General features: G+C 40.2%; 4 protein-coding genes across 4 annotated transcripts; 1 reads left to right on the forward strand and 3 right to left on the reverse strand.

Moving 5' to 3' along the window:
- Nucleotides 1-38: 38 nt before the first annotated feature.
- LOC135338955 (uncharacterized) lies at nt 39-3,195 on the forward strand. The gene is made up of 11 exons (XM_064535050.1): nt 39-199; nt 425-533; nt 596-702; nt 763-1,006; nt 1,200-1,396; nt 1,638-1,736; nt 1,804-1,912; nt 1,975-2,075; nt 2,126-2,375; nt 2,473-2,615; nt 2,987-3,195. The coding sequence occupies exons 1-11, from the start codon at nt 104-106 to the stop codon at nt 3,017-3,019; spliced, it is 1,488 nt and encodes a 495-aa protein (XP_064391120.1). The 5' UTR covers nt 39-103; the 3' UTR covers nt 3,020-3,195.
- LOC135338394 (rRNA methyltransferase 1, mitochondrial-like) lies at nt 3,120-5,195 on the reverse strand. The gene is made up of 8 exons (XM_064534505.1): nt 5,044-5,195; nt 4,820-4,956; nt 4,549-4,654; nt 4,314-4,375; nt 4,193-4,247; nt 4,064-4,143; nt 3,714-3,943; nt 3,120-3,283 (listed from the first exon to the last, which is right to left on the reverse strand). The coding sequence occupies exons 1-8, from the start codon at nt 5,179-5,181 to the stop codon at nt 3,120-3,122; spliced, it is 972 nt and encodes a 323-aa protein (XP_064390575.1). The 5' UTR covers nt 5,182-5,195.
- Nucleotides 5,196-10,634: 5,439 nt separating this feature from the next.
- On the reverse strand, nt 10,635-15,072 carry LOC135338713 (gamma-aminobutyric acid type B receptor subunit 2-like). Its single transcript, XM_064534767.1, has 15 exons — nt 14,826-15,072; nt 14,621-14,761; nt 14,284-14,448; nt 13,951-14,064; nt 13,818-13,889; nt 13,568-13,759; nt 13,202-13,516; nt 12,975-13,146; nt 12,765-12,918; nt 12,579-12,705; nt 12,406-12,513; nt 11,970-12,116; nt 11,528-11,860; nt 11,148-11,333; nt 10,635-10,894 (listed from the first exon to the last, which is right to left on the reverse strand). Exons 1-15 carry the CDS (start codon nt 15,036-15,038, stop codon nt 10,745-10,747), a joined length of 2,589 nt encoding a protein of 862 aa, XP_064390837.1. The 5' UTR covers nt 15,039-15,072; the 3' UTR covers nt 10,635-10,744.
- A 144-nt stretch (nt 15,073-15,216) lies between these two features.
- On the reverse strand, nt 15,217-25,312 carry LOC135338956 (uncharacterized). Its single transcript, XM_064535051.1, has 29 exons — nt 25,079-25,312; nt 24,810-24,950; nt 24,462-24,632; nt 22,544-22,642; nt 22,417-22,488; nt 22,155-22,364; nt 21,787-22,092; nt 21,568-21,736; nt 21,255-21,408; nt 21,060-21,186; nt 20,895-21,002; nt 20,698-20,844; nt 20,284-20,619; nt 20,058-20,237; nt 19,756-19,920; nt 19,131-19,355; nt 18,755-18,895; nt 18,348-18,518; nt 17,971-18,150; nt 17,727-17,921; nt 17,393-17,674; nt 17,167-17,344; nt 16,954-17,107; nt 16,770-16,896; nt 16,609-16,716; nt 16,408-16,554; nt 15,966-16,301; nt 15,612-15,818; nt 15,217-15,422 (listed from the first exon to the last, which is right to left on the reverse strand). Exons 1-29 carry the CDS (start codon nt 25,310-25,312, stop codon nt 15,336-15,338), a joined length of 5,157 nt encoding a protein of 1,718 aa, XP_064391121.1. The 3' UTR covers nt 15,217-15,335.
- Between the last annotated feature and the right edge of the window lie 25 nt (nt 25,313-25,337).

Consider the following 25,337-nt stretch of genomic DNA (forward strand, 5'->3'; position numbering starts at 1 on the left):
CTCTTACTTCCGTGCATGCACATCAAATGGAGTGTGGGCGTTAGAGAGCGGTATAATTATATGGTAGTGTGGGTTCCAAGAAGAAGAACTGATATCCTCAAAAATGGCTGCAAAAGGCACTGTTCCAATGGCTGCAATTGTCATTGGTGGCACAGGGGCAACTGGAAAAAGTCTCCTCAGGAATCTACTTCAAGCAAAAGTAGATCTAGCCTATAATTATTGGTGTACGTACATGTAGACTAGACACGATTATTTCGATTGGGGGAAGCGCGAGCTGCTTGGAGGTGCCGAGCTAGCTAGGGCTTTAGCCTCCCACTTTTGGTCAATGTAATTATTATGACAAAACTGACATTAAATATAGCTCCTAATGTCATTGGGTGCATGGAGTGTATGAATTTACTAATCCAAATGTTTAATCGTGCAGGACAAGGTTTCCAAGGTAACACTACTCAGTCGCAGTACTCTAACTTCATTGGACGGTGTGGATTTGTCATCTGAGCAGAGCCAAGGCCGTCTAGTCCAGCATGTTGAAGGTCAATCATGTTCACTTTCATTAAAATAATAATACAGCTTATTGATTCCTATACCCATGCAGATCTGGAGTCGGTGAGTGATTCCAAAGTGAAAGAAGTGTGTACTGGTGGTCATGTGCTCTTCAACTGCATGGGGACGCATTTGTCCCTCCTTTTCTTTGGAACTCCGGTACACAAATCTCCTAATGCTCTTTATTCCACGCTTAATTATTGTGTTTTTGCCACACAGAGTGCTTATCGGACGGTAGCCTATGATGTCCCAGCTCGTCTTACCAAGCTAGCGCACCAAGCAGGAGTGGCCCATTCCAGTGTGCTTACTGCCATTGTGTCCAATCCCAACAGCTGGTCACTGTACGTGAGGTGCAAGGGACAACTGGAGGCTATTGGACAGGAGCTTTTCCCTTACACCTCAGCGTTTAGAGCTGGCATGTTGGATAGAGGAGAGGACAGCCGCTTTCTTGAGAAAATTAGTTGTGAGTTTTTTGATATGCAAAGAGCATCTTTGTAATCCCCAACACCATGTCAATGTTCAATGTAATCCTCTATCTCACTGTTTCAATTTGTTGACAGATAAAATGTTATGCTAAACTAGTTGTGGATTGACACATCATACATGTACGTGTCTCAATAAATACCCGGTCCGAATCACCCCCCTCACACACCCAGTACTGTTTAGTAGTGGACTGTCAGTGAACACGCTCTCAGAAGCCATGTTTCTGGATGCCCTAGCCTACCATACCAACCGTCAGTCTGGTGAAGAGACCAGCAGTGAAGGAAAGAACACTCTCTCTATCTTCTATGATAATGACATTCGTCAGATTTGCAGAAGGTATGAAATAATATTGCAACGACTTTATTTATGGGTCATATAATTTTTTGCAGAAACGAAATCTCAACCAAGCAGTGACAATAATTATTATTTTCATTTTTCTCCTTAAATTTTTAATTGAGTTCATTACGGGATCTAATAACCAACCGCGGCCAGTTTTTGGGTTATAATGCGCAAAGGCTAGGCCCTTTCACCTTTGACCTCTTTGCAGCATTTTACAAAGGTGGTCGTGCATGGTCGTCATAGCTAGCTAGCTATATTATACTCTCAACTAGACTATGGCTACTCAATCACCCTCTTCACTGGCTGCAGTAGTCATTGGAGCTACTGGAGCCACTGGCAAATGTCTAGTACAGACTCTCCTAGCAGCTAAGGTAACAAAAATATGTTAGCCATGACTAGAGAGATGTTCTCATTAAACTTCTACATGTACCTTCACAGGACAAGGTTGCCAAGGTCACAATCCTAGGTCGTAGAAAGCTGGAGTCAATTGAGGGTGTTGATGTGTCTCAAGAGGAGAGCGAAGGGAGACTCGTACAACATGTTCAAGGTACTAAAAGGTTGATACACATTTAATACACATTCAGTGACTGTTTACGGCTATCCACACAGATCTCGATGAGGTAACTGGTGAGAAAGTGAAAGAGTTGTGTACGGGAAGTCACGTGTTCTTTAACTGTCTCGGTTCCACAAGAGCAAAAGCTGGATCTGCTGTAAGAATTCAATAATTTAAACCCAAATTTAAAAACAAACTGTCCTGTAGGATGCATTCCGTCACATAGACTTGGAGATTCCAGTTCAACTGGCGAAGGCTGCTTGTGAAGCCGGTGTCCCTCACTGTAGTGTGGTCACGTCCCAAGGAGCCAACCCCAACAGCTGGTTCTTGTACACGCAAGTAAAGGGGCAGGTGGAGAATGAACTGAAAGGAGTGGGCTTCTCTTACACCACAGTCTTCAGGCCTGGTGTACTCCGGAGGAGCGGAGAGGAACCGAGATTTGGAGAAAAGCTTCTTTGTAAGTTCAACCCGTGCATGAGATTAGAATTTACAATGTAATTTGATCCACGGCAATTGTTTGACGTTGCACTTTATTTTAAATCAACATCTTACAGTAATGTTGATCAAGGGGATGCCAGTGAGTCTGCTAGCTGAGGCCATGTTCCACGATGCCTGGGACTATCATGGCAAGTCTACCAGCGAGGCGACTGCTAATTCAGCACTCTTCTATGACAGTGACATCAGGAGAATTTGCCAGGTGAGTAATATAGATTTAGAGTGTTTCTATAATAATATTTTTAAGTGCACGTAATTTTTGCCGTAAAGGTTTTCTGTATACCGTATAGCGGGTATATTTCGAGGGTATACTATAAACTTTCGCAGATTGACCGTTAGAAAGGTTTTCGCGGAATAGCAGCCTTTCTGCAGCATGCATGCATGTGATTAAATGTGTGGGTATAAATTAATGTTCACGGTACATGCTTGATAGCGAAAACCGTGAACATTTATACCCTCGAAATATACACGCTATACAGTACATGTATGGAGCTCTAACTATAGTTTTTTCTTGTGTTAATTTGGAATTTCAAGCGCTTGTGTATTATACGTGATTGATGTTTTTATACTCAGGAGAAGACGACACCTGCTGCTACGACTGAGTAAAGAACTTCATTAATAATCCATCATGACAATAAATACATGTAGACTATAAAAATGTATGTCTAGAATGTTTGCACAGATAATTATAATTATCGTAAGAATTTTAATTGTCTTTTTTGTTCTGTTGTAACGTGTGTAACAATATACCAGCTGCTACTGCTACATTGAGAGAGTCAAAACCTTCTGAGAGTTCTCTGCATGGAGTCACAGTTAACATGGCTGAGCATGCCTTCTGTATATAGCCACGGAGTCCATAGCCTTCATTACCTGCATGATGAACAGTTGAAAGGGTTTTGAGTATAAAATTAGAGTGAGTACATTAAATTACTTTTACTGTACCAGGGTGTCAGACAGGATTTTGGAAGTAGAGGGGCATGCTTTTGATAGAAATGAATGTTGCTAAAAAATGTCAACTGTTATTTCAATACCCTGTAACATTGCCAGCTATGGACACTCAGTCATACAACTAGTATATGTATAATTATACCTAAAAGCAAATTTTTAATTAAGTGGGGGTAAATTGGAGCCAGAGGGGGATATCCCCTCCCCCCCTCGTATGACACCCTGTGTACATAGCTTATTAAAAAACATGTATAATCATATATAAATTAATGACCCCCCCAGTACTGTAATTATAGCCGTTCCTAGCCTATAATTATTTCTGGCGAGAGGTTCCACTGTATATAACAAGGCTCACCTAATGCAATGATAGTGGGCTCCTTGACCATGTACTGTGAGCATTGTATAACAGGTACTTCTTTGTTGTCGTCCATTTCATCTTCATGAATGGAGCTACAAGTTCCCAGTATCTTCCATCCTTCGTGACTAGCTTCAGATAAAAACTCGCCCATGTCCTGAACGGCAAATACTGGCAAGAGCTCCATAGCACCTGAACTAGCCTTGCTTACAGCCGGAGATAGTGGACAGCTGTGTGTGTGGGGGGGGGGGGGGGAGGTGAGGTGAGGAATAGTGTTATGTACTGTTTTGGTGCATTTTAAATTGCGACAGGAAGGCAAAACAGAGACAAGTTGCAGCATAGATACTGACCATTTTTTGGCTGTAGTGATCACTCGATCAACTCCAAGAAAATATGCACATCTCAAGATAGCTCCCAAATTCATCGGATCCTACATCACCACAGTAATAACACGAGCAAACAGATGAATCAGAGCTTACGTGCAACTCATCCAGTAATAGCCAAATTGGGTTCTCTGATCTCTTGGTAGCTGATCTAAACATTATAGAGGGAGACAATTACATGATTTCATTTGTACTGATTGTGATGATGAGCTTACACAATTTGCAGTCAGATGGTTCAATTTTCTTGAAGTGCAGAGGTGAAACATCCATCACCACACCCTATATACATAATTTATATAAATGTTAATAAGAAATTTGATAAAGGCACAGTCAGCCCTCCTTTTATGTTACAGCGGCCTGATTAATGAAAGAGGTCACCCTCTTCTGTATACATTGTCAAGCTAGGCACTCAGAGATCACAATGCAGTTACAAACACAATTATTATGAATACCTGATGTGGTTTCTTCCCAGACAGAGTCTCCATGGCACTCTTGTCAAGTCTCAAAATGTCCACTTTCCTTTTCTCAGCAACTTTCCAAACATTATCAAGAGCTGACCTATTCAGACAAACACACATAATTATTACTACAAAAGCGTCCCCTACATGTAACTGTTCCGAGCCAAATGTTCAGCTTGTTAATAACTGTAATAATCCCCCATCCTATTCCAAGTCAAAATATATTCAGCTTGTATAAAAGTGATGACATTTTATTAATTAACACCTCTTCATCACTCCCTTCTTTTCTGACACTCCAGGCTTGATATAGATCTTGTGGATCTTCCGTCTGTTAGCTTGTATGGCAGCCAGACAAGGGGAAACGCCGTACAAGAACTCTCCTCGACATCTAACTTCAACTGTCTGCAAAAAATAGTAAAAAATAAGTCGACTAGATCGGCCGGCTCTGTGATCTAGCACTGCAGCAGCTCAGGGAGATAATCAATTTACCTTGGAAGAAGTCTTTTTTGGAATCCTTGGCAGCCTAGAGCTGCTTGCTCTTGTAATGTAAGACCTGGCATAGTTTATAAGAGACCCCAGATCAGCAAAGCTTTGGAAGAACAAACTTTTCATTGTACCATGCACCATACCATTGAATGAGCCATGTGGGTAAGTAAGTAGTGTCTCGAATACCAGCCGGTTCTCATTGTAGCGTGGGAGGGAAAGAAAATAAGCATTCCACTAGCCTCGAATCCAGGCCGGTTAAACGGCCTGGTCTCGAGGCTAGATCTAGCATTCCACATTATCATTGCAATAGAACCAAGATGTCTGATTCTAGTCAATGCATTCGCGCACTCATTGTACAGCTTACCCCCTCTGCATTGTACTGACCCCATCTATACAGGGTAGATTGCAAATCCAGCTCATTTTCCCATTTCATAACTATAGGGATACACTGGAGTGCAAACCTCGCCGCATGCGCATGTTTAAAACACATACATGTAATTATAGCAGATTTGTGTAACTATTACTGTGACCTCTGGGATTTGTTCTGATCTGGACCTAATAATCGTCACATAAGAAAACTAGGTCTATGTGCATTCAATCTGGTAAGGTAAAGCGCGTCTATAATGGTCGACACACAAGAAAGCTAGACTTTAAGTTCGACCGTCCAGGCTCTGGTTTAGCCACTCCTGGATGTTGCTGAGGTATAAGACTGTGAGCCAACGTCCCTCAGCATCTGCCAAGACTCCACGACAAGTATCAAAGTCTACATACTTTTGCCTCGACGTCAACCACCACGAAAAATTTCGATAGGACCGTACCCGAACATAAACCTCGCTTTGCTTGGAATTATGTGGAGAGTCTCAATCACATATAAAAGGAGTTCAATCTCGGCATTAATTATTCTTTATGAAGTAATTCTATAAAAATTATATTATAAAGTGACACCTGAAGTTTTCGCAGTGGCTGAATGACAACTATATTAATGAGTGATGATCAGTGCACAACATAAAGAAGCTTCTGCATGTGTATTAAATAATTGTGCTTTGCAATGTCAAACTGATAACAACACTGTAGGCAATTTCATCACGATAATTACACTGGAACTGTCACTTTAGTTTAAAAGCTTTGCACTTCGACTTAATATTTTCAGAATTTTCACCGAATGCAGATGATCTTTCTCTTGGATCTTTTGGCAAAAGATCCAAATGTGTAATAGGACACATTTGTAATTCAGGATTAGCACTGAGGCATTCTTCTTTGGTAGGATCCATAGCAACAAAAGTTTTTGCAGAAGACTGATCCTCAAATACATCCGGCGGCCAGCTAATCCGTGAATATCTTGAAGAAGCGACTGATATTTGCGAATCTCGAATGCTTCCGCCATACCCACTGCTAGCACCGGATAAGTTTTTGTGCAAAGGTTTGTGTACTCTTGTGTCATATTTAAGGTCAACCATGGGTAATTGTCCTGTGTACAAGTATAACATTTGATAAATGAGGCTCGTTGTGTAACACCCGTTCATGCTCACACAAGCCGTTGCAGCTGCCACATCACATGATATAGTTTATTTAAAAAGCACAATACTATCAAAATGTTAGTACTTATATATGCGTATAAACTATAATCGTATGATGTGCTATACTAGTGACTGGAGAGTGTACAGCAATTAATCTCGTATCACATCCAGTCCAGTAGTTGCACGTCGTCATTGACAGCGGGCAATTACCTGTAAAGTAATTGCACGCTGACGACGCATTGTTTTTCGAATAACGGTCGTGGCTTAAAATTTAATAAAACTGCGGAGAACTTCATCATACATAATGAATAGTATGGTTATTCATATAATTTGTCTATGTGCACATGCATAGAAGTCCCGATTACAACTAGTATATACTAAACGTCATGTTTATTGTATATATAGGAGATAAGTATTTTTTTGTTCAAGATTACAACCGTATACCTCGCTTGCGCATGCGCACCGAGGCATAAATATACCAATTAATAATTATACCATGCATGATGTATAATTGCTAAATAATGCGATCTTGCATGTGTAATTGCTAATTAAAACATTCTCACCGTTTTCAGGGGAATTATCCCTGCAGCTGTCTGTGAGACTTGAGCAGGGAGTGTAGTAGACAGATTCATCACTTGAATTGTCATTGTCCTTTTGCTCTTGATTTGATACTGATTCCTGGATGATCCCTTCTATGTTTTGTTCTAGTTGTTTGTCATTGTCCTTCTGTTCTTGATAAGATTCCGATTTAGCGTTCAAAACTTCCTCTTGAGTGATTGCTTTTAGTTTTTCCTCCAGTTGTAAAGCTACAGTCATTGAAAGAGGTTCCTTCATATCTTTGAGGATTTTTACAAGATAATGGAAACATTTGGTTCCCCCTCAATTCTATCTACGATAGTGTCTATAAGTTTTTGGGCTTTTTCGTCTTGTTGTGTTGACTTATTTCGAATAAAATCACGCACTTCAGTTGATATTTGGTCGTCAGCAAAAAAGTGGGAGCATATACCATTCGGATCTAATTTTGCACACTCTATTAATTCAAAAGTTAACTTGCGGGCAGCTCGGTACTCAGGAGGGGACTTCGATGACATAACTTCAACGATTAAGCTTTAGCAGTGTGGTATCTGGACCAATCACTACTGCATGAGCTTAATCTACTCTTATATAGGATAGAGTGTGTCTGGTTACAGGAGTAGATCTATAATAGCCTACTTGTATACTGACGTCTCTGGGGTAGCTATATAGAGCCTATATTCAATGAATCTTTCTTTGTGCAGTTTATCGTCTATCTATACTGAGTACTAATATAGAGGGTATAATCATAATACCTTTCTGCTATAACTAGGCATACATTGTAGTTAACATGGATCACATGCAGCTGCATGCATGCATGCGAAATCCATGTGAGTCCTCGCTCTTTTTTACGTACCTTAGTTACATTCACTGACAGGTATATATAATATCACTATTTCATAACATTATTGCTAGTACACATCATGCAGTTTCTATGGGAATGCAACAATCGAGATGCAGCTACAAGCCTTCAACTATACACTATAACTGCCCCACGACTATTTTTATATGCACTAATCAAGTATACATGCAGTGAACTGTCTATCAAAATCAGAGCTCATTTGAAACTACTCAACTGATTTTGGAACAAACACCATGGAGAGAAACACAGTAGTCAAAGGACACCATATAAAGGTTAATACCTACAGTATTACCCATGCATGTAGATATGCACCACACTATACAATTAAGTTTCCCATAATTTTATGCACTGGGTCCTATAATAATTTATAGTGGAAACTGCATGATTGAAGAATGAAATGGAAGTTTAAACTTATATTGTGTGTGCATGAAGAGCAAAAATGAAAAACATTGACGGTGCAAATGGCTATGCCTTGAGCACATGTTGCTTTGCTCACAAAGTAGTAGTAAATATGTTAAGAAAGAGGTGTTTAAATTGAAATGTACACTGAGTCACTACCCAGCTGCCGTACGTTGCAAAGTCACATAATTACATTGAATGCTCGAAATTACCTATAAATTACAAAGTGACACGTGAGGCTGTCGCACTGACAATAACTGATATAGAGAATATAAATAAATGAGCTTCTGTACAATAACAACTACTGTGCATAATATGCAATTGTATAACTATAAATCACACTGGAAGGGTCAGGTCAATTCATGTGCTTCAAATAAGCTTTAAGCCTTGACTTCTCAATTTTTTCAGTTTCTTCTGTTCTTCCCTTGTCTTTAGTACGATAAAATGCAGATGACCGCCCCCTCATATGATTTGTATCTGTACCAAGACAAATTGGTGATTCAGGCTTAGCACCGAGGTGTTCTTCTTTGGTATGATCCTTAGCCATAGGCGACTCAACACAATAGCAAGATGATTCTTCAGGAATGACTGAAGTTGAGTAAGTGCTTATCAATGAACCCCTTGAACTTGTGGCTGATATTTTTGAATCTCGATTGCTTCCATACCCACTGCTGCCAGTGCTGGTATTGGATCCTTTTTTGCTTACAGGGCTATGTGTTTTCAAAGCGATTGGCTCAGCAACTGTTACACCTGTGGTCAGACTCGTAAGGTTTGTTCCTGAGTCATTGTTATGGTCAGCAGTTGCTGCATACGTCACTGCAGCTGTGTATACATTGGGTACATATTGACTGTATAAGCAACACAATACATTACCATTCTTGTGACAATGCTGCCTATAATAAGTGATACTGTATAATCTATCCACATAGTTGTAAATAATGTTGGCTGCAAGGCAGCAAACATTTTGCGTGTGCTCCAGCAAGGCAGCTACAATCATCTATACCTATACTTAAAGGGATTGCATGCATGTATACCTCTCGATGCAGGCTTCCTGCCAAGAGTGTACGTAATGTCGAGCACGCTATAAGAGATAGCATTTGCACAAACAGTCTAAATGCTGCTAAATCATGACAGTATAGTAACCTTTCTCACTTTTATCGTGCGAGTTTTCGCTGTCTGTGAGGTGAGAGTGGGTGGAGTGGTAAGAAGATTCTCGGCTTAAGTTACCATCGTCCTCCTTTAGTTCTTGATTAGGTGAAACAGATAATGACTTCGACAAATCTTCACGAGTAAATGATTCGAAGTTCTTTTCTAATTGTACAACTACGGTGGTTAAAATGGGTCCTCCACCTGCACCTTCATCTTTTAGAATTTTCATGAAACCATGGAAAACATTCGGTTCCACACCAATTTGATCTATAATAGTGTCTATAAGTTTCCGTGCTTTATCCATTTCTTGCTGTGACTTATCTCGAATAAATTTTCGTACATCAGTTGATATGTACTTAGCACCAAAAAAAAGGTCACAGAGTCTACCTGGCTCAAGGCTTGCATATTCAATCAAATTAACATATGATTTAAGTGTAGCTTGGTACTCAGGAGAGGACTTTGACGCCATATCACTTCAATGACCGAGTTTTAATAATAGCTTACCGTTATGGTCTCTCCCAGTCAATTTTATGGAAGACTTGGAAACACTGACTGGAGTGTAGTATATTTAGTAATCTATACAGACTTATTAAATAGCTATACTGATCTGCTCTCAAGATTGAATATCTGATTACATGCATGCAGGGTTCATATTCTCACTTGTTATGAAGTGTTATGCTGACATCAATGGAGAGAAATTTTTCTTTGTGCTCTCTGGTATAGTTGATCTACATTGCATTACACCTGCTATAACTTGAGTATACTAATATAGCACAATCTCCATACCCTATTCGACTCAGCTTGATCTATAAGGTGCATGTGCATACACTGCATGTACATGTGGTACATGCAGAAAAGCTCACTAACTTAGTGATTCACTGTCTTTCTTCATTGAACTCACACATGCAGGCTCGCTTGAACTTCACCATCATTATTATAATTATGCTATGTGAAATGAGGGCTCTATTACTTGCTGTAAATGTACACATTCAGCATCAGCACTCAATTCAACACATCGACATGCATGCAGTCAATGAATTCATCGAACTATAGCTGTTTAAGACACTAAACGAAATAAAGAATTTGGCATTTACAATGATTGAGTCAGCAAGCAAACATTTTATTATTATAGCTATAAAATCTCATGATTCATATTAGGTAGGGTTAGGGTGTACTTTAATTACTCCGAGATTCTGACATCACATTATTTAGGAGGGCTCACTGCTGCATCATCGATGGTGACTCTGACGTGACCTTTTCTGTCCAGTGACATAGTCATCAGAGGAATGTCAGACCCCTTCCTGCTCTCGACACACACTCCACTAGATGGAGAGGAAGACTGGTCTTCTTGTATCTGCATGTGTGATGCCACAAACACATAATAATTATAATGGTCCAGTCTACTTTTTTGTGTGAAATTGATCAACTTTAATTTTCGGAACCCATTAAGTTGAACTCTGAACGTTCCAATTCATACTTCATAGCTCTATATCCGGGAGCTCAATCACGAAGTAAGGCTATCTCAAAGACTAGATTAACATTACTATGTTGTTTTTTTGCTGAATATCGATTTGCATCATTTAGTAGCCGTACAACATTAAACTGACCTGATAACGCCTTATTGCTCGTTGAAGGGTAGCAATTTTTGTTTCCAGCTGCGAGATCTTTGTCGAGTCCTTGCTCTGGACGGCAGTGACGTTTGTATTCATAGTGGTCGTGTCCAGATTTCCAGCTAAATTGTTACTATCCACAAACACATGCTCTCCCTCAGGATCTCTGTACACACTCACCATCTGCATGTATATGGTTGCATAGACAGCTAGGTATAAGTATACATCAGTATGCAAATTGTTGTTAGTGCAAATTTCTAGGATTGCAATGAGATGAAGCTACTAACTGCCCCACAGCCACCTAATTATACTCTCAAGTAGTGAACTGTCTATCAAAATCAGCCAAAAGCTAATTTCTGAAACTCTCTTCAACTGACTTTTGGAATGAAAACCATGGTGAGAAACACAGTGGTCGACACCATCAAGGTTCCAGAGAACACGACCTCAATAATGTTATGAAGATTTTGGAGAGTGAAAACCGATACAACAATTATCAACAGTAATATAGCCGAGATATAGATGGCTGCAATAATGTATCTCGAGTTTTCCAAGGCCTTCAGATTGACTTTGTATAATCGAAGGGCAAGAATGAGTCCAATGAATTGTAACAGCACAAAGTAGCCAGATGTAACAATGAACCATATACTAGCAGCTGTTTTCACTGGATCATAGCAGAGCAACACCACCTCTTTAATTCTAAGTCCATACTCCTGTGAATATAGAGAGAAGCTTGAAGCTATATACACCACATAATTATATCTAATTATACAGTTGTATTCCAGCATTGAACTCAACCTAGAGTACGTTTGTTCTACTTACATTCATCGGAGCACTTGGTGGTTCTTCATTTGGTGCCTCATACGGCTGCGGTTGCAGTTTTGGAATGGAAACTTGTAATACTGATAGCAGCGTTCCGATTCCAGTGAAAACAAGCGCAATGATTACAAGGTGCCAGTCCTTCAGAATCTATTGATGATATATAGTGTAGATTGCTTTGCATGACAGTACAAGAACATCATTAAACAGTCTCGCTATATTAATTGAAGTGTAATATATATCGTATATTGGGTTCAAATTTGACATTCTTTCGATTGTGAATTGCAATTTTTTTGCATACATTGCAATTACTGCAAAGAGTGAGCATGCGCATGCATACAATTTCCCATGCTTGCATGCAAGTTAGAAACGCTATCAGGCTTGTACAGTGTAACCTTGCATTTGAAACCCGATATACAGTATAACTATAATTTATCACCTTTCTCGTAGTTTTTTGATTGTTTAAGACGTAATGAATCCTCCCCAATTTGACCAGAATGGCACTATATGCCAGGCAATAGCCAATCGTGTTCAGAAGAGTGGCCAACTAGAAAAGGAGACGTTAATTCATCACAACTTGCATGCACACACTAGTTTTTATAATGAACTTACATTACATCGAGTAGCATTGACGATGATGTCTGTGCTGGGCATAAGGCGAAAGAAGACGGCTGCATTCATGATGTAGCTCCCAATGATAATCAAGTAGTTCAGGTTTGGACTGTTCAAGCGAACCACTCTGTTATGTGTATAACAAAATGGACACTTAATGAAAACAACAGTTTCACTGACTCATACCTTTTCTTCCTCTGTGTATAGTTGAATACTAAGCATACAGTGCTGTAAGTAATACAAGCAACTGCCAGTGCATAGAAAGTCACCACCAATGCCAGATGAAAAGTTATCACCACAGTGACTGGGGTACCGTCTGGTGGAACTCCACCCTCTGAACCTGTGTGAACAAAAAATTAATGAATAAAAAATGTATGAGAACTAAGTATTTCTGACTTGGAAATACTGTCTCATTGGCCTGGTTGTTCGTATAGACGAGAAGATCATTCACAGGTTCAATGTACGCCACAGCTGTCTTAGTTACATTGTCCTTATTTTCCAGTCTGTACTGTACTATCAGCACCCTCGAACGTGCTCGAGATCCTGTCGTTTCAAAGCTAACACGACCCTTTAATGAATTAACAATCATAAACTTGTTAATGTTGATGTATACCAAAACTCACAGACACTCCCACGAAGTCTGTTCTCTCCAGGTTCCACCTGATGATGCAGCCCATGAGCTGATTGGAGTAGGTGAAGTTCTCCAGTGACACCACCTCCCACTCTACACCAGTCTCCTCATCAGTTCCCCCACACTGAGTCATGTTCAATATCTCCTCTCTTGTCAGACTGCCAACCATCTCATTAGTCCTGTTCAGCGCGATAGCAAATGTCCAGAGGGCGTCGTAAGCCACACCGGGTAGCAAAAAGACCGTCGTGTAATTTATAGCGGACATATCGAGTCGTTGCCAATACAAGGATCTAAACTCATCTATAGTCTAAATAAAGCAGTCATAATACAGTAAGTATAGAGAGTTTACTTGCATTACCAGTTTTGAATATCGAAGTGGATCAGCAGAATTGTATGAAAGCAGTGGTATCACAGCGAGGGATCTGTGCAGAAAATCAGCTAACTTGTCATGAGGGCATTCTGGGTTCACCTCTCCTGCCCACCACCTGTCCTCATACCATCCGTAAGTTATCCAGGCATATCGAGGATGTTTAAACCCCCTCATATGTGCCTGTAGCATTAAATAGCACCATGCAAATGTACATCTTTCAATTCTGTACTTGTCTTACCTCACAGATGATATGACGAGCAATGTCTGGGTGAGTATTGATAAAGAACACTCGATAGTCATCCCCCTCAAACTATTACGGTAGAATATACGACAATGATCAATGGAACACCGAATTCATAAAGATCGCTTACAAAAAAATCGGTATCAGGATCATTCAGCGTATTTGAGAGAATTTCACTCGAGACCATGCTGCTTGCCACTTCAATGTCTGAGTTCATGAGAGCAGTTTTCATCGATTGTTCGATCTGTATGTAGAAACAATTAAGTTCATACCTAGCAGAATAAGTTAAGGATCAGACTAAGGATATGTGAACACACCAGTACGGGAAGCTAGGAATCTAGAGAGCTATAGTAAGTGATATAACAACGCAGATTTGATCTGTTTGCTGAGCCAAGTCATATATCCAGAATCTTGGCTGGGGTATAGGATTACAGCTGAAGAATACTATCTTATCATATCTCACATCTGTAAACAAGTTCTCATTTTCCGTTATGATGGCAATTCTTTTCCAGCCGTAATATCGGATAAGGGTGACAAGGACCCCAGAGAATCCTGAGGGGTAGATATTGAAAAAATTGGGGAAACGTTTTCTGCCGCTCAAATTGGTCGAAGAAGAAGCATACGAGACCTATATAGAATTTTGTATATGCATGAAATATTGTCGAACCAAATCGAATTGCAAACATAATTATATAGAACTCTTTTGCTGAAATCGGTTATTGTGTGTATGATCTATATACATATCAGTCTAAGTCAACTGCCATTTAGCAGTAATTGTAGGTTTCTTGATTCTTATATACCTGTGACAGGCTGTTGTGATGGATAATCTCTGCGACAGGCTCAGAGGCAGCAGAGCATCCACAGCCCAGTAGACCGAGGATGGTTGGTTGCAGCAGAGAAGTGGCCTCGAAGTACTCATTCAGAGATACAGTCCTGTCACACTGCATGCATTATATATAAAATACGCAGATCTCATTGCTAGATCGATACCAGGCTAGATCTCACCATTGTGTCCACCACAGGTGTGTGAGTGAGGTTGTAGCCAGGTAGAATAGAGTTGTCAGCATTAATCAGCTCCTCTGCTAACTCAATGGCTGGGACAGCTCCTGATGAGTCAAAACCTCCAGTAGGTCCAGAAGTGAACAGAGCATATCTAAGCTCTTTGCAGTATATGAATGGTAGTAAATAGAGCAAAAAAATAAATCTCATTTGCACCATGATGTGCCAGTTTTGACACAAAGCTCTGCATGTAATAATGGTGTCTGCATGTTTGTGGCTCTGCATCACATTACAACTAAAAGAGGTGGGGCTGCAGTCTCCATTTCACCACAGGCATGTCTGTGATGTCACAAAAGGGATGTGATATAGATCTAAATCATGAGGAGAAATTAGCAGCAGCATAATTATTTTATAGACAACATTTAACGTAATATTGGAACTAGACAAAACAAAACCAAAGCTAATTTAGATCTATGTGGAGTTAATCTTTAAACATGTGACATAATTATTTTTTGTTCAGATAAGAAAAGCGTTTGAGCCAGTTCTGCTCTCCAAACTTGCTCCTTGGAGAGATGAAGATTGGCGATGTCCACCATTATTGGCCTGAAAGTGGAGTATATAAATCATGAATTAAGAATGACGTCATGCAAAGTCAGGTGCTACGTACATTGGGTAAGATAGGTTTTTGCCAGAAGTAGGGTAGGGATCAGTGCTAATCTAAAAGCAGTCCCACCTCCACCCTTGAATGCAAAGGTTTTGCTATACTTCAACTGCATGACTCTAACAACTGACCTGGTGCTCTCTCAGCACCCGTTCAAGTGTTGCAGCTTTTAACTCTAGCTGTTGAACCTTTTTCAGATACTCCTGACTCGTGGGCTTTATTTTGTCAGTCTTTGTAGCCATTATAGATACGCTTGTACATACGCTTGTGTCCTGACTGTCATGGATCCTGTTTTCAAATACATGTTTTCCCTCTGGATCTTTGTACAAGCTTACCATCTGCATAAAATGATGGCAGTAACATCTAATCACAATTGGTTCAACATATACTATAAAGAGCCCATAAAAAAGACAAGGCAAGGGCTCCTGTATAATTCATGCAGCTACGGTAATAATAATTATATACCTGCATCACGCAGTTCTTACTTTAGGAATGAATACCATGATAAGGATGACATTAGTAGAGACGAGCAAGCTTCCCGAGAATAAGAACTCGATCAAATTCGGAACACTTCCAAGAGCAAAAGTCGATAGGAGGATTACCATAAGAGCAATAGCTGAAATGTAGATCACAGCAACAATGAATTTGGAATTCTTTAAGGCTTTAATTTTCACTTTACGCGTACGAAGGGCAAGGATAACTCCAATGACTTGTAGTATGACGAGGTACACGGATGTAATGACAATCCAAGCACTTGCAATTGGCTTGACACTAGAATTGTAGCAAAACCACACAATCTCCTCCACTCTCAAGCCATATTCCTATGAAAAATTACATTCATTTGTCCAATGTGTTGTGAACAAGATACGTATGCATGGCTATAAATATCATACTGCATACTGTACATGTATGTATGTACTCCGTTACATTCAATGGAGCACTTGGAGTTTCTTCGTTTGTGTCTTGGTAGACTAATGGGCGTAGTACCGGAACAGAAACTTGCAACACTGATAGAACTACCCCGATTCCAGTAACTGTCAATGCCGCAAGTATAAGATGGTAGTCCTTCAGAGCCTATTATAATTCTAAATGAGATAAAGTTGACTTATCATGGTTACGAAACTTTACCTTTTTGGAAGCTGTAGGGTTGCGGAATATGTAATGAATTCTCGCCATCTTGGCCAGAACTGCTCCATAAATCAAACAGTAGCCAATAGTATTGAGCAGAGTGTCCAACTGCAACAAACAATTGAATTCACAATAATGTAGACTGAATGAAAAGCACTCACGTAACATCTTGCTGCATTTAGTGCATAGCCTGTGCCCGGCATAACCCGGAAGAAGATAGATACATTCATAATGTAGCTACCAAAGATGACCAAGTAGTTTAGGTTAGGGCTGTTCAAACGCACTACTCTGAAAGGTGCAAATAATTGATTTCATGTTTCAGGCAGACAGCATTTGCGGACTTACTTTTTCTTGCGATAAGAGAAAGTGAAAATTAGGCAGATCGTACCGAAAGTAAGTCCAGCAGCTGCCAGTGAATAGAATGACACCACCAATGCTAAATGAAAAGTGATTACCACGGTGACAGGTGTACCATCTGGTGGAACACCACCCTCTGAACCTATAGAGTATCAGCACCATTAATTTTTACACTAACTATAATTATAAAATGAAACGTACTTGGATACACTAAGTTATTGTTCTCTTTATCCCTGTAAAAAAGTTCACCAAAGGACTTGTTCAAAGGTCTAATATACGCCACAGGAATCTTGTAAATAGTGTCCTCTTTCAGTCTGTACTGATGTACCTCCACGTGAGAATGTACTCTTGAACCATTCTCATCAAAAGTAATTCGACCCTGTATCATGCATTTTGTAAACATCAACCCTATAACTTTAAAACTCACCGAGACCCCCACAAAGTCTGTTCTCTCTAGGTTCCACCTGATGATGCAGCCCATGAGCTGATTGGAGTAGGTGAAGTTCTCCAGTGACACTAATGTGTCGACGTCACGTCTTTCACACCTGGTCAAGGTCACTACTTCTTGTATTGTCAGACTACCAACCATCTCGTTAGTCCTGTTCAATGCTAGAGCAAATGTCCAAAGGGCATCGTACGCAAATGCAGCAAGAAATGGGTTTATGTCATTGTCTATATACATCATCCATTGCTTGAATTCATCATGTCTCTACATAGGAAGATAAATGTTAAATGTTAAGGAAATCCATAAAGAATTTTACCTTATTTACCAATGTAGTTGTCAACTGTTGAGGAAACACTTGTTTTAGAGCAATGGATCTGTGCAGGATCTCTGCTAGTTGGTTGTCAGTGCAGTTTGTTGGCTCTGGGTTCACCTCCTCTGTCCACCACCTGTCCTGATACCAGCCGTAGGTCAACCACGCATATTTGGGATAAGTGTACCCCTTTAGGTACGCCTGTAGAAGCATTGTTTACGGAGTTATAGACTCATGCGAATAAAATTACCTGACACAAAATCTGACGAGCTGTGTTGGAATGGGTAGTGATGAAGAACACTCGATAGTCATCTTCTTCAAAAAAGAAGTTAATGGTGCTATTCACATTAGTCAAATTAACACCAGAAACCACTCTGTTGGCCACTTCCAGGTCCAACCTCATAAGATTGTCCATAGAAATTTGAGCAGTCTGTGAATATTTTGTCAATGTTAACGCACTAACAGTCACAGGGTGTCAATCTTTCTCTATTACACCCACTTTATGGCTGAGATATCTGACCTACTTGCGATGCCAATTCTATCTACACCTAGCTCATAATTGGGATAAAGATCCGTCTTTAGATATTTGATATGATACGTTATAGCTATTATGTATCAATCACCTACCTCAGTAAACAAGCTCTCATCTTGAGTGATGAAGGCAATGCGTCTCCAGCCGTACTCTTGAATGAGGCTGACTACGGCTGGAGCAAAGTCAGCATCTGAAGGGTAGATACGAAAGAAGTTGGGGAAACGACTTCTGTTACTCAACTCATTTGAAGACGATGCATATGATATCTGCAGAATAGAATTTCACTTTCACTATGAAAAGATGTACACCTCTTACAATTTCCGACAATATCTCTATGCTGGCATGTATATAGGAAAGACTGAATTTAGATTCCATGCATTGGATTGATAGGTAAGAAGTATACGAGTCGAGACTGACATACCTGAACATGCATCACACGCGGTACGTACTGGGACTATACTGCTGTAATATATATACACTATATATAGATGTGCAATTGTACCAGTGACAGACTGTTGTGATGAATGATCTCTGCAACAGGATCAGAGGCAGCAGAGCATCCACAGCCCAGTAGACCGAGGATGGTTGGTTGCAGCGGAGAAGTGGCCTCGAAGTACTCATTCAGAGATACGGTCCTGTCACACTGTATTTCGTAATTTAAGTAGATCTATGCATGCACGACATGGTAAAAGTAAATAGATAGACTCTTAGTCATAATCCATCTCCGCTAGAGGTATATTTATTATTCAAGCTTTAAGTCACAGTGTGAGGTGAGGATATAACAAGAAAGAAGGGGGTGGCTTGGCAAATTGTGACTGAAAGACATATAGACAGGCATCACTAATAATTATGATGCCCCTAAGTATACTTATACATACCATTGTATCCACCACAGGTGTGTGAGTGAGGTTGTAGCCAGGTAGAATAGAGCTGTCAGCATTAATCAGCTTCTCTGCTAACTCAATGGCTGGGACAGCTTCTGGTGAATTCAAGCCAGCTGTAAGCAAAGCATAACTTAATTCTTTGCAATAGATGTATGGAAGAATGCTGACTATTGAAAAGAGCAGATTGAAGAATCTCTCAGTCATATTGAAGAGTAAAATCTAGAGTCACCTACTCAGCTAGCATCTACATGTTGGTCTATATAGGTGGAGCTGGTATTTTGCATCGTGTAACTTCCAGGATGTTTAGATACTTCCTGTCTCAGTGTTGTGGGGACACAATAATTGTGCAGCAAACCAAAGAAACATCACATAAGGGATCTAGAGTAAATAATTATAGGGACGCCCCTTCCTCCAATAACAAAGTTATCATTCTATTTTAGCAGTACAACTTTCTACATTTATTATTTGGCACAGTTAATTATTATAATAGTAGCAGAACTCTATAGAGCTAGCTATACTGACCAACTCAAACTCTTATCGGCACTAACACCAAAATAGTCTCTCGGGCCAATGGTATCCGTGATAAGAAACGCTATGTGCACAAACTGATAATACGTTAAAATTTATAAAGTTTATTGTCAAGTTTTGGTATCTTTTCAGTCTTGAAAGGGCTCACTCCAACAACTGAATCTTTGACGGCTGCCATATTCACAACAATCAGAAAATCATCAGATCCATTCGTTCTCTCTACGCTTCCTTCACTACACGACTGACCTTCATTTGTCTACAAAAAAATAAGTGGCTGAGATTGTTTTACGGGTCCTTCAGATCTTAAGTATCAACCATGCAACAATTCTAATTTATTCGCCTATAATTATACCTAATGTTCCCTAAGCCTACTATAGTCAAGTGCAAATGTACCTGATACTCTTTTAATATCTTCTCCAGTGCCGTAACTTTAGATTCCAACTGATAAATCTTTGTTGAACCGTCGTCACTCTTGAGTGCCGAGATGTTAGTGACCGTGTCTTGAGTTCCATTAGTAAATGCCATTGCATCAAAAACGTGTTCTCCGTTAGGGTCTTTGTACAAGCTCACCATCTGCAAAAATTGTTTTTATTATTTCCTACAGTATACAAAACATTACCTTTGGAATGAAGACCATACTCAGACCCACGTTGGTTGACACTATCAAGCTCCCTGAGAACAAAAGCTCAATGACATTTCGACGATTTCCAAAAGCGAAAGTTGATACTAGAATTACAAACAGCGAAATTGCCGAGACGTAGATTGCTGCTATAATGTATCTGGAGTTTTTCAGTGCCTTTATTTTGACTTTGCGAATACGAAACGCCAGAATAATTCCGATCAACTGTAGTATTGCAAGGTAGATGGACGTAATGATCACCCAGGCTGTAGCCACTGGTGTTTGACTAAAACTGTAGCAAAACCAAGCCACCTCTTCAATCCTCAGTCCGTACTCCTGTAAAATAGAAGGAAGTCAATATAATTATAATTTAGCCAGTTCCTGTTTTAAAATTTGTGGCAAGTTATTTCTTACATTCATTGGAGCACTTGGTGGTTCTTCATTTGGTGCTTTGTATGGCTGTGGTTGCAGTATCGGAACGGAAACTTGCAAAACTGATAGCAGCGTTCCAATTCCAGTGATAACCAGTGCAATCACTAAAAGGTGCCAGTCTTTCCAAGTCTACAAGGAAACGTTTGTAAACCATTACGTGTCGTCCATTTCTATTTTACCTTCTTGTTTGTAGTTGGATTATGGAAGATGTAGTATATCCTCCCCATTGTAACCAGAATTGCTCCGTAGGCTAAACAGTAGCCAATAGTATTGAGTAGAGTCGCCAGCTACAAGTCAATAAAACGAGTTATTTCACTGTCCCACGAAATTTCACAAACACTTACATAGCATCTGGCTAGTGTAATTACAGGGTCTGTACTTGGCATAACACGGAAGAAGATTGATGCATTCATGATGTAGCTCCCAGTGAGAATGACATAATTTATGTTTGGACTGTTCAAGCGTATCACTCTGCATATTATTTATATAAGGTATACTCAAAAGACAAACGCATGGTAATACCAGTCATATAACATTACTTTTTCTTTCGCTGTTTCAAGGTGAAGACCAGACATACTGTACTATAAACAATTCCAGCAGTTGCCAATATGTAGAGGAGCACGACCAATGCCAAATGAAAGCTGACCTCCACAATAACAGGTGTGCCGTCTGGTGGAACACCACCCTCTGAACCTACATTTGTCAAAGAGCAAAGAGCAAACAATAGAAGCTGTAATTGGACACTCTAGACATAGACATTTAAAATTACCTAGCAAAATTATTGATGGTGTGTTTTTGGTATGTATATTACTGCATGGAACTTCTAAAGTATACGTATGCATGCTGACTCACTAGGATATACAGTCTGGTTGCTTTCATTGTTCTTGTAGACAAGCTGAGCTAAAGACTCATTCACAGGCAAGATGTATGCAATAGAAGTTCTGTCTTCATTCAGTCTGTACTGATCTACCTCCACATGAATATGTACTCTTGAACCATCGTCATTGAAAGCAACTTGACCCTGTGGTTGCATGAAGAACATAATAATTATGCTGTATAGATCTAGCTCACCGAGATTCCCACAAAGTCTGTTCTCTCCAGGTTCCACCTGATGATGCAGCCCATGAGCTGATTGGAGTAGGTGAAGTTCTCCAGTGACACCACCTCCCACTCTACACCAGTCTCCTCATCAGTCCCTCCACACTGAGTCATGTTCAATATCTCCTCTCTTGTCAGACCACGAACCATCTCATTGGTATTGTTCAGTGCGATAGCAAATGTCCAGAGGGCATCATAAGCTAGGGAGTATGTATAGCTTGATCTTGTTACAGATGTAAGCAGTTGTTGTTCATACGAAAAATTGAAGTCACCTGAAGACTGTATGTACAAAAAAGAAAAAATGACCACAATTAAACACAGTGACACAAATTCGCATATACCACTGTGATAGGTTCTGTGTTTGATACATGACCAGAAATCCCGTGTGGAAGCAGTTGCTCTAGGGTGAGAGATCTGTGCAGGATCTCTACTAGCTGGTTGTCAGTGCAGTTTGTTGGCTCTGGGTTCACCTCCTCTGTCCACCACCTGTCCTGGTACCAGCCATAGGTCAACCACGCATATTTGGGATAAGTGTATCCCCTTAGATAGGCCTGTGTGATAGTAAAAAGGCAATTAACTCTTTCAGTATATAATTATGCCTACCTCACACAAAATGTGACGAGCTGTATTTGAATAGACGTTGAGGAAGAACACTCGATAGTCACCCTCTTCAAACTATCGCATTTATAAGATGCATGACAAAATAAAAGATTAGAAGTGAGCCACTTACAAAGAAATGTTGATCAGCTGTAGCATTAAGGAGATTCACCACTTTATTAACTACTTCCATCTCGGAATTCCTGAGGGCACTAATTAGTGTTTCCTCAGTCTGTAGATAAAATTAAGAACTAAATTAATGAAAGCACCACAGGTGCTGATGCCTCGGTGGACACAAAAATAGCGCGACTCAGCATATTTACACTTCTTAATTGCTCTGTTCGCACGTGATCTCAACATCCTTCCAACCTCCTCTGTCATAGATCAGTAGAGCCTCGATTAAAGGCCGTGTTATAATCTATTTTCTAGTTACCTAAGCGCCAGCAAAGAATTTACTTGGCACTCAATTGGAACAAATTATTTTGTGAACTTGGCACTTCTATTAGAGTGGCACTGTAATTAGAAAAAAGAATGTAAGCAAAACTCGAGAACCAAGCATTATTTGCAAATCCACGAATTAAAATCCAAGAAAACATGACTAGAAGCCTATAGAAACTTGCATTTCATTGATCCATGAGAGCTGTAGCAGTCTACACACACACACACACACACACACACACACACACACACACACACACACACACACACACACACACACACACACACACACACACACACACACACACACACACACACACACACACACACACACACACACACACACACACACACACACACACACACACACACACACACACACACACACACACACACACACACACACACACACACACACACACACACACGTACTACCGTATACCTCGCTTGCGCATGCACACCAAGGCATAACAAACAGCAGTTTACTTGGTCAAAGGGAATTATTTATAATCAGTTCTATACGGATGAAAACGATAATTATAGCTTAGAACAATGCCAACAGCTTTGTGCTTGTCAGCAGATAATTTTACTGCATTTTCCAGCATAATTATATATCAGTCCATGCGTATATTGGCAATCTACAGTGGAACCTCCCTTAACGGCCACCTCCGAAGAGCAACCACACGCTATATAACGGCCAAGAGCTCAGGTCCAGATTGAAACTACAATGACTTCAATGTAAAGCAACCTCTCAGTAGTGACCACCTCTCTACTCCGTATAACGAGCAGCTTTCCAGTAGTGGATCTAGGATTTTTGAAAGGGGGGTTCCAGGGCTCTGAGCGGGTCAAGGACTGATATTTTACCTAAAAAAAAGGTCGTCACTTCTTTGAAACAGTGAGCATGCGCATTAACACTTGTTCCTAAAAAAAGGTCGTCACTTTTCATAAGCAGTCTGCATGCACTAAGCTGGAGAGTTTTTAGCCTTCATATAGTCACTGAAACTGCACAGACAACGCTTCGCAGGACTAACAAGGACTAAAGATAAGTGAGAAGTGCATATGAAAGCTATATATAGTAAGAAAGGAACAACTTGCTAACTAGTTGCTTGAGCCTCCCACTCACTTCTTTCTCAAAGGGGGGTTCAATTGAACCCAAAGAATCCCCTCTGGATCCGCCACTGCTTTCTAGTCCCCAGGAAAATAACTTCCCAGAACGGACAGCCCACCCAGAATTAGCAGAAAATTATTGCTGAGATAGCATTATTTTGCACAATCGTGAAAACCTAGCTGTAGCTTGTCCCTACACAGCCTTTTCAAAGCTGGTATAATGAGCTAAAGAAGCAGTTAGCAAGAAATGACTCATAGAGCCTACATAGCTGGCAATTAAAACATCCCAAGGAAAACCACCTCTCTATAACGGCCAAAAGGCTGTTCCCCAATGATGTCTGTTTTATGGAGGTTCCACTGTAGTGGTAGGAAGACATTCGAGACAGCTAGCTGTGAAGAAACTAAATCTAATTGCCATGCCAAGGATCGGTCCATAATCCCCACAAATTCACGGCTGGGATACAGTTACAAAATGCAGCATCATCATATAGTATCGTCTTTCTGACCTCTGTAAACAAACTCCCATCTTCAGTGAGGATGGCAATGCGTCTCCAGCCAAATTTCTGCATGAGGGTAACAATAGCTTGTGCTATGCCATTGTCAGAAGGTAGCATTTGGAAGAAATTGGGATAACGTTCTCTGTCACTAAGTCCCGTCAATGATGACATGTAAGAGATCTGAAGAGATGGAAACAATAGTCATGTTACATATCACATTTCCTCAGACTATATCAGCATGCACGAAAACATACTAGCTGGCAATTATTAAATTGCTCTCTTGGCTGTAGGGTTTCCTCCTACACCACCATCATACAAACAGACTTAGTCTATACATACATGATTCTAATAATATACCTGTGACAAGCTGTTATGATGGATGATCTCTGCGACAGGCTCAGAGGCAGCTGAGCATCCACAGCCCAGTAGACCGAGGATGGTTGGTTGCAGCGGAAAAGTGGCCTCAAAGTACTCATTCAGAGATACAGTCCTGTCACACTGCATTATTTAAAATCATAAATAGATATGTATCTATACTCCAACTATATAATAAATCTACATGGTGGATCTCGTTATCTCTATAGAGATTGACACCATGCAGCTTAAAAAATGGCTATAGATCTCACCATTGTGTCCACCACAGGTGTGTGAGTGAGGTTGTAGCCAGGTAGAATGGAGCTGTCAGCATTAATCATCTCCTCTGCTAACTCAATGGCTGGGACAGCTTCTGATGAGTCAAAACCAAAAGTAGGTCCAGAAGTGAACAGAGCATATCTTAGCTCTTGACTATGGACAGCTTCAAATAAACACCCCAATAACACAATAGATCTGACACACATCTTTAAATGATGTTGAAACATTGCAGAAATGTCTACACTTGCTATT

Source organism: Halichondria panicea, chromosome 7, assembly GCF_963675165.1.
Source record: "Halichondria panicea chromosome 7, odHalPani1.1, whole genome shotgun sequence".
In the NCBI taxonomy this organism is placed as follows: Eukaryota; Metazoa; Porifera; class Demospongiae; order Suberitida; family Halichondriidae; genus Halichondria; species Halichondria panicea.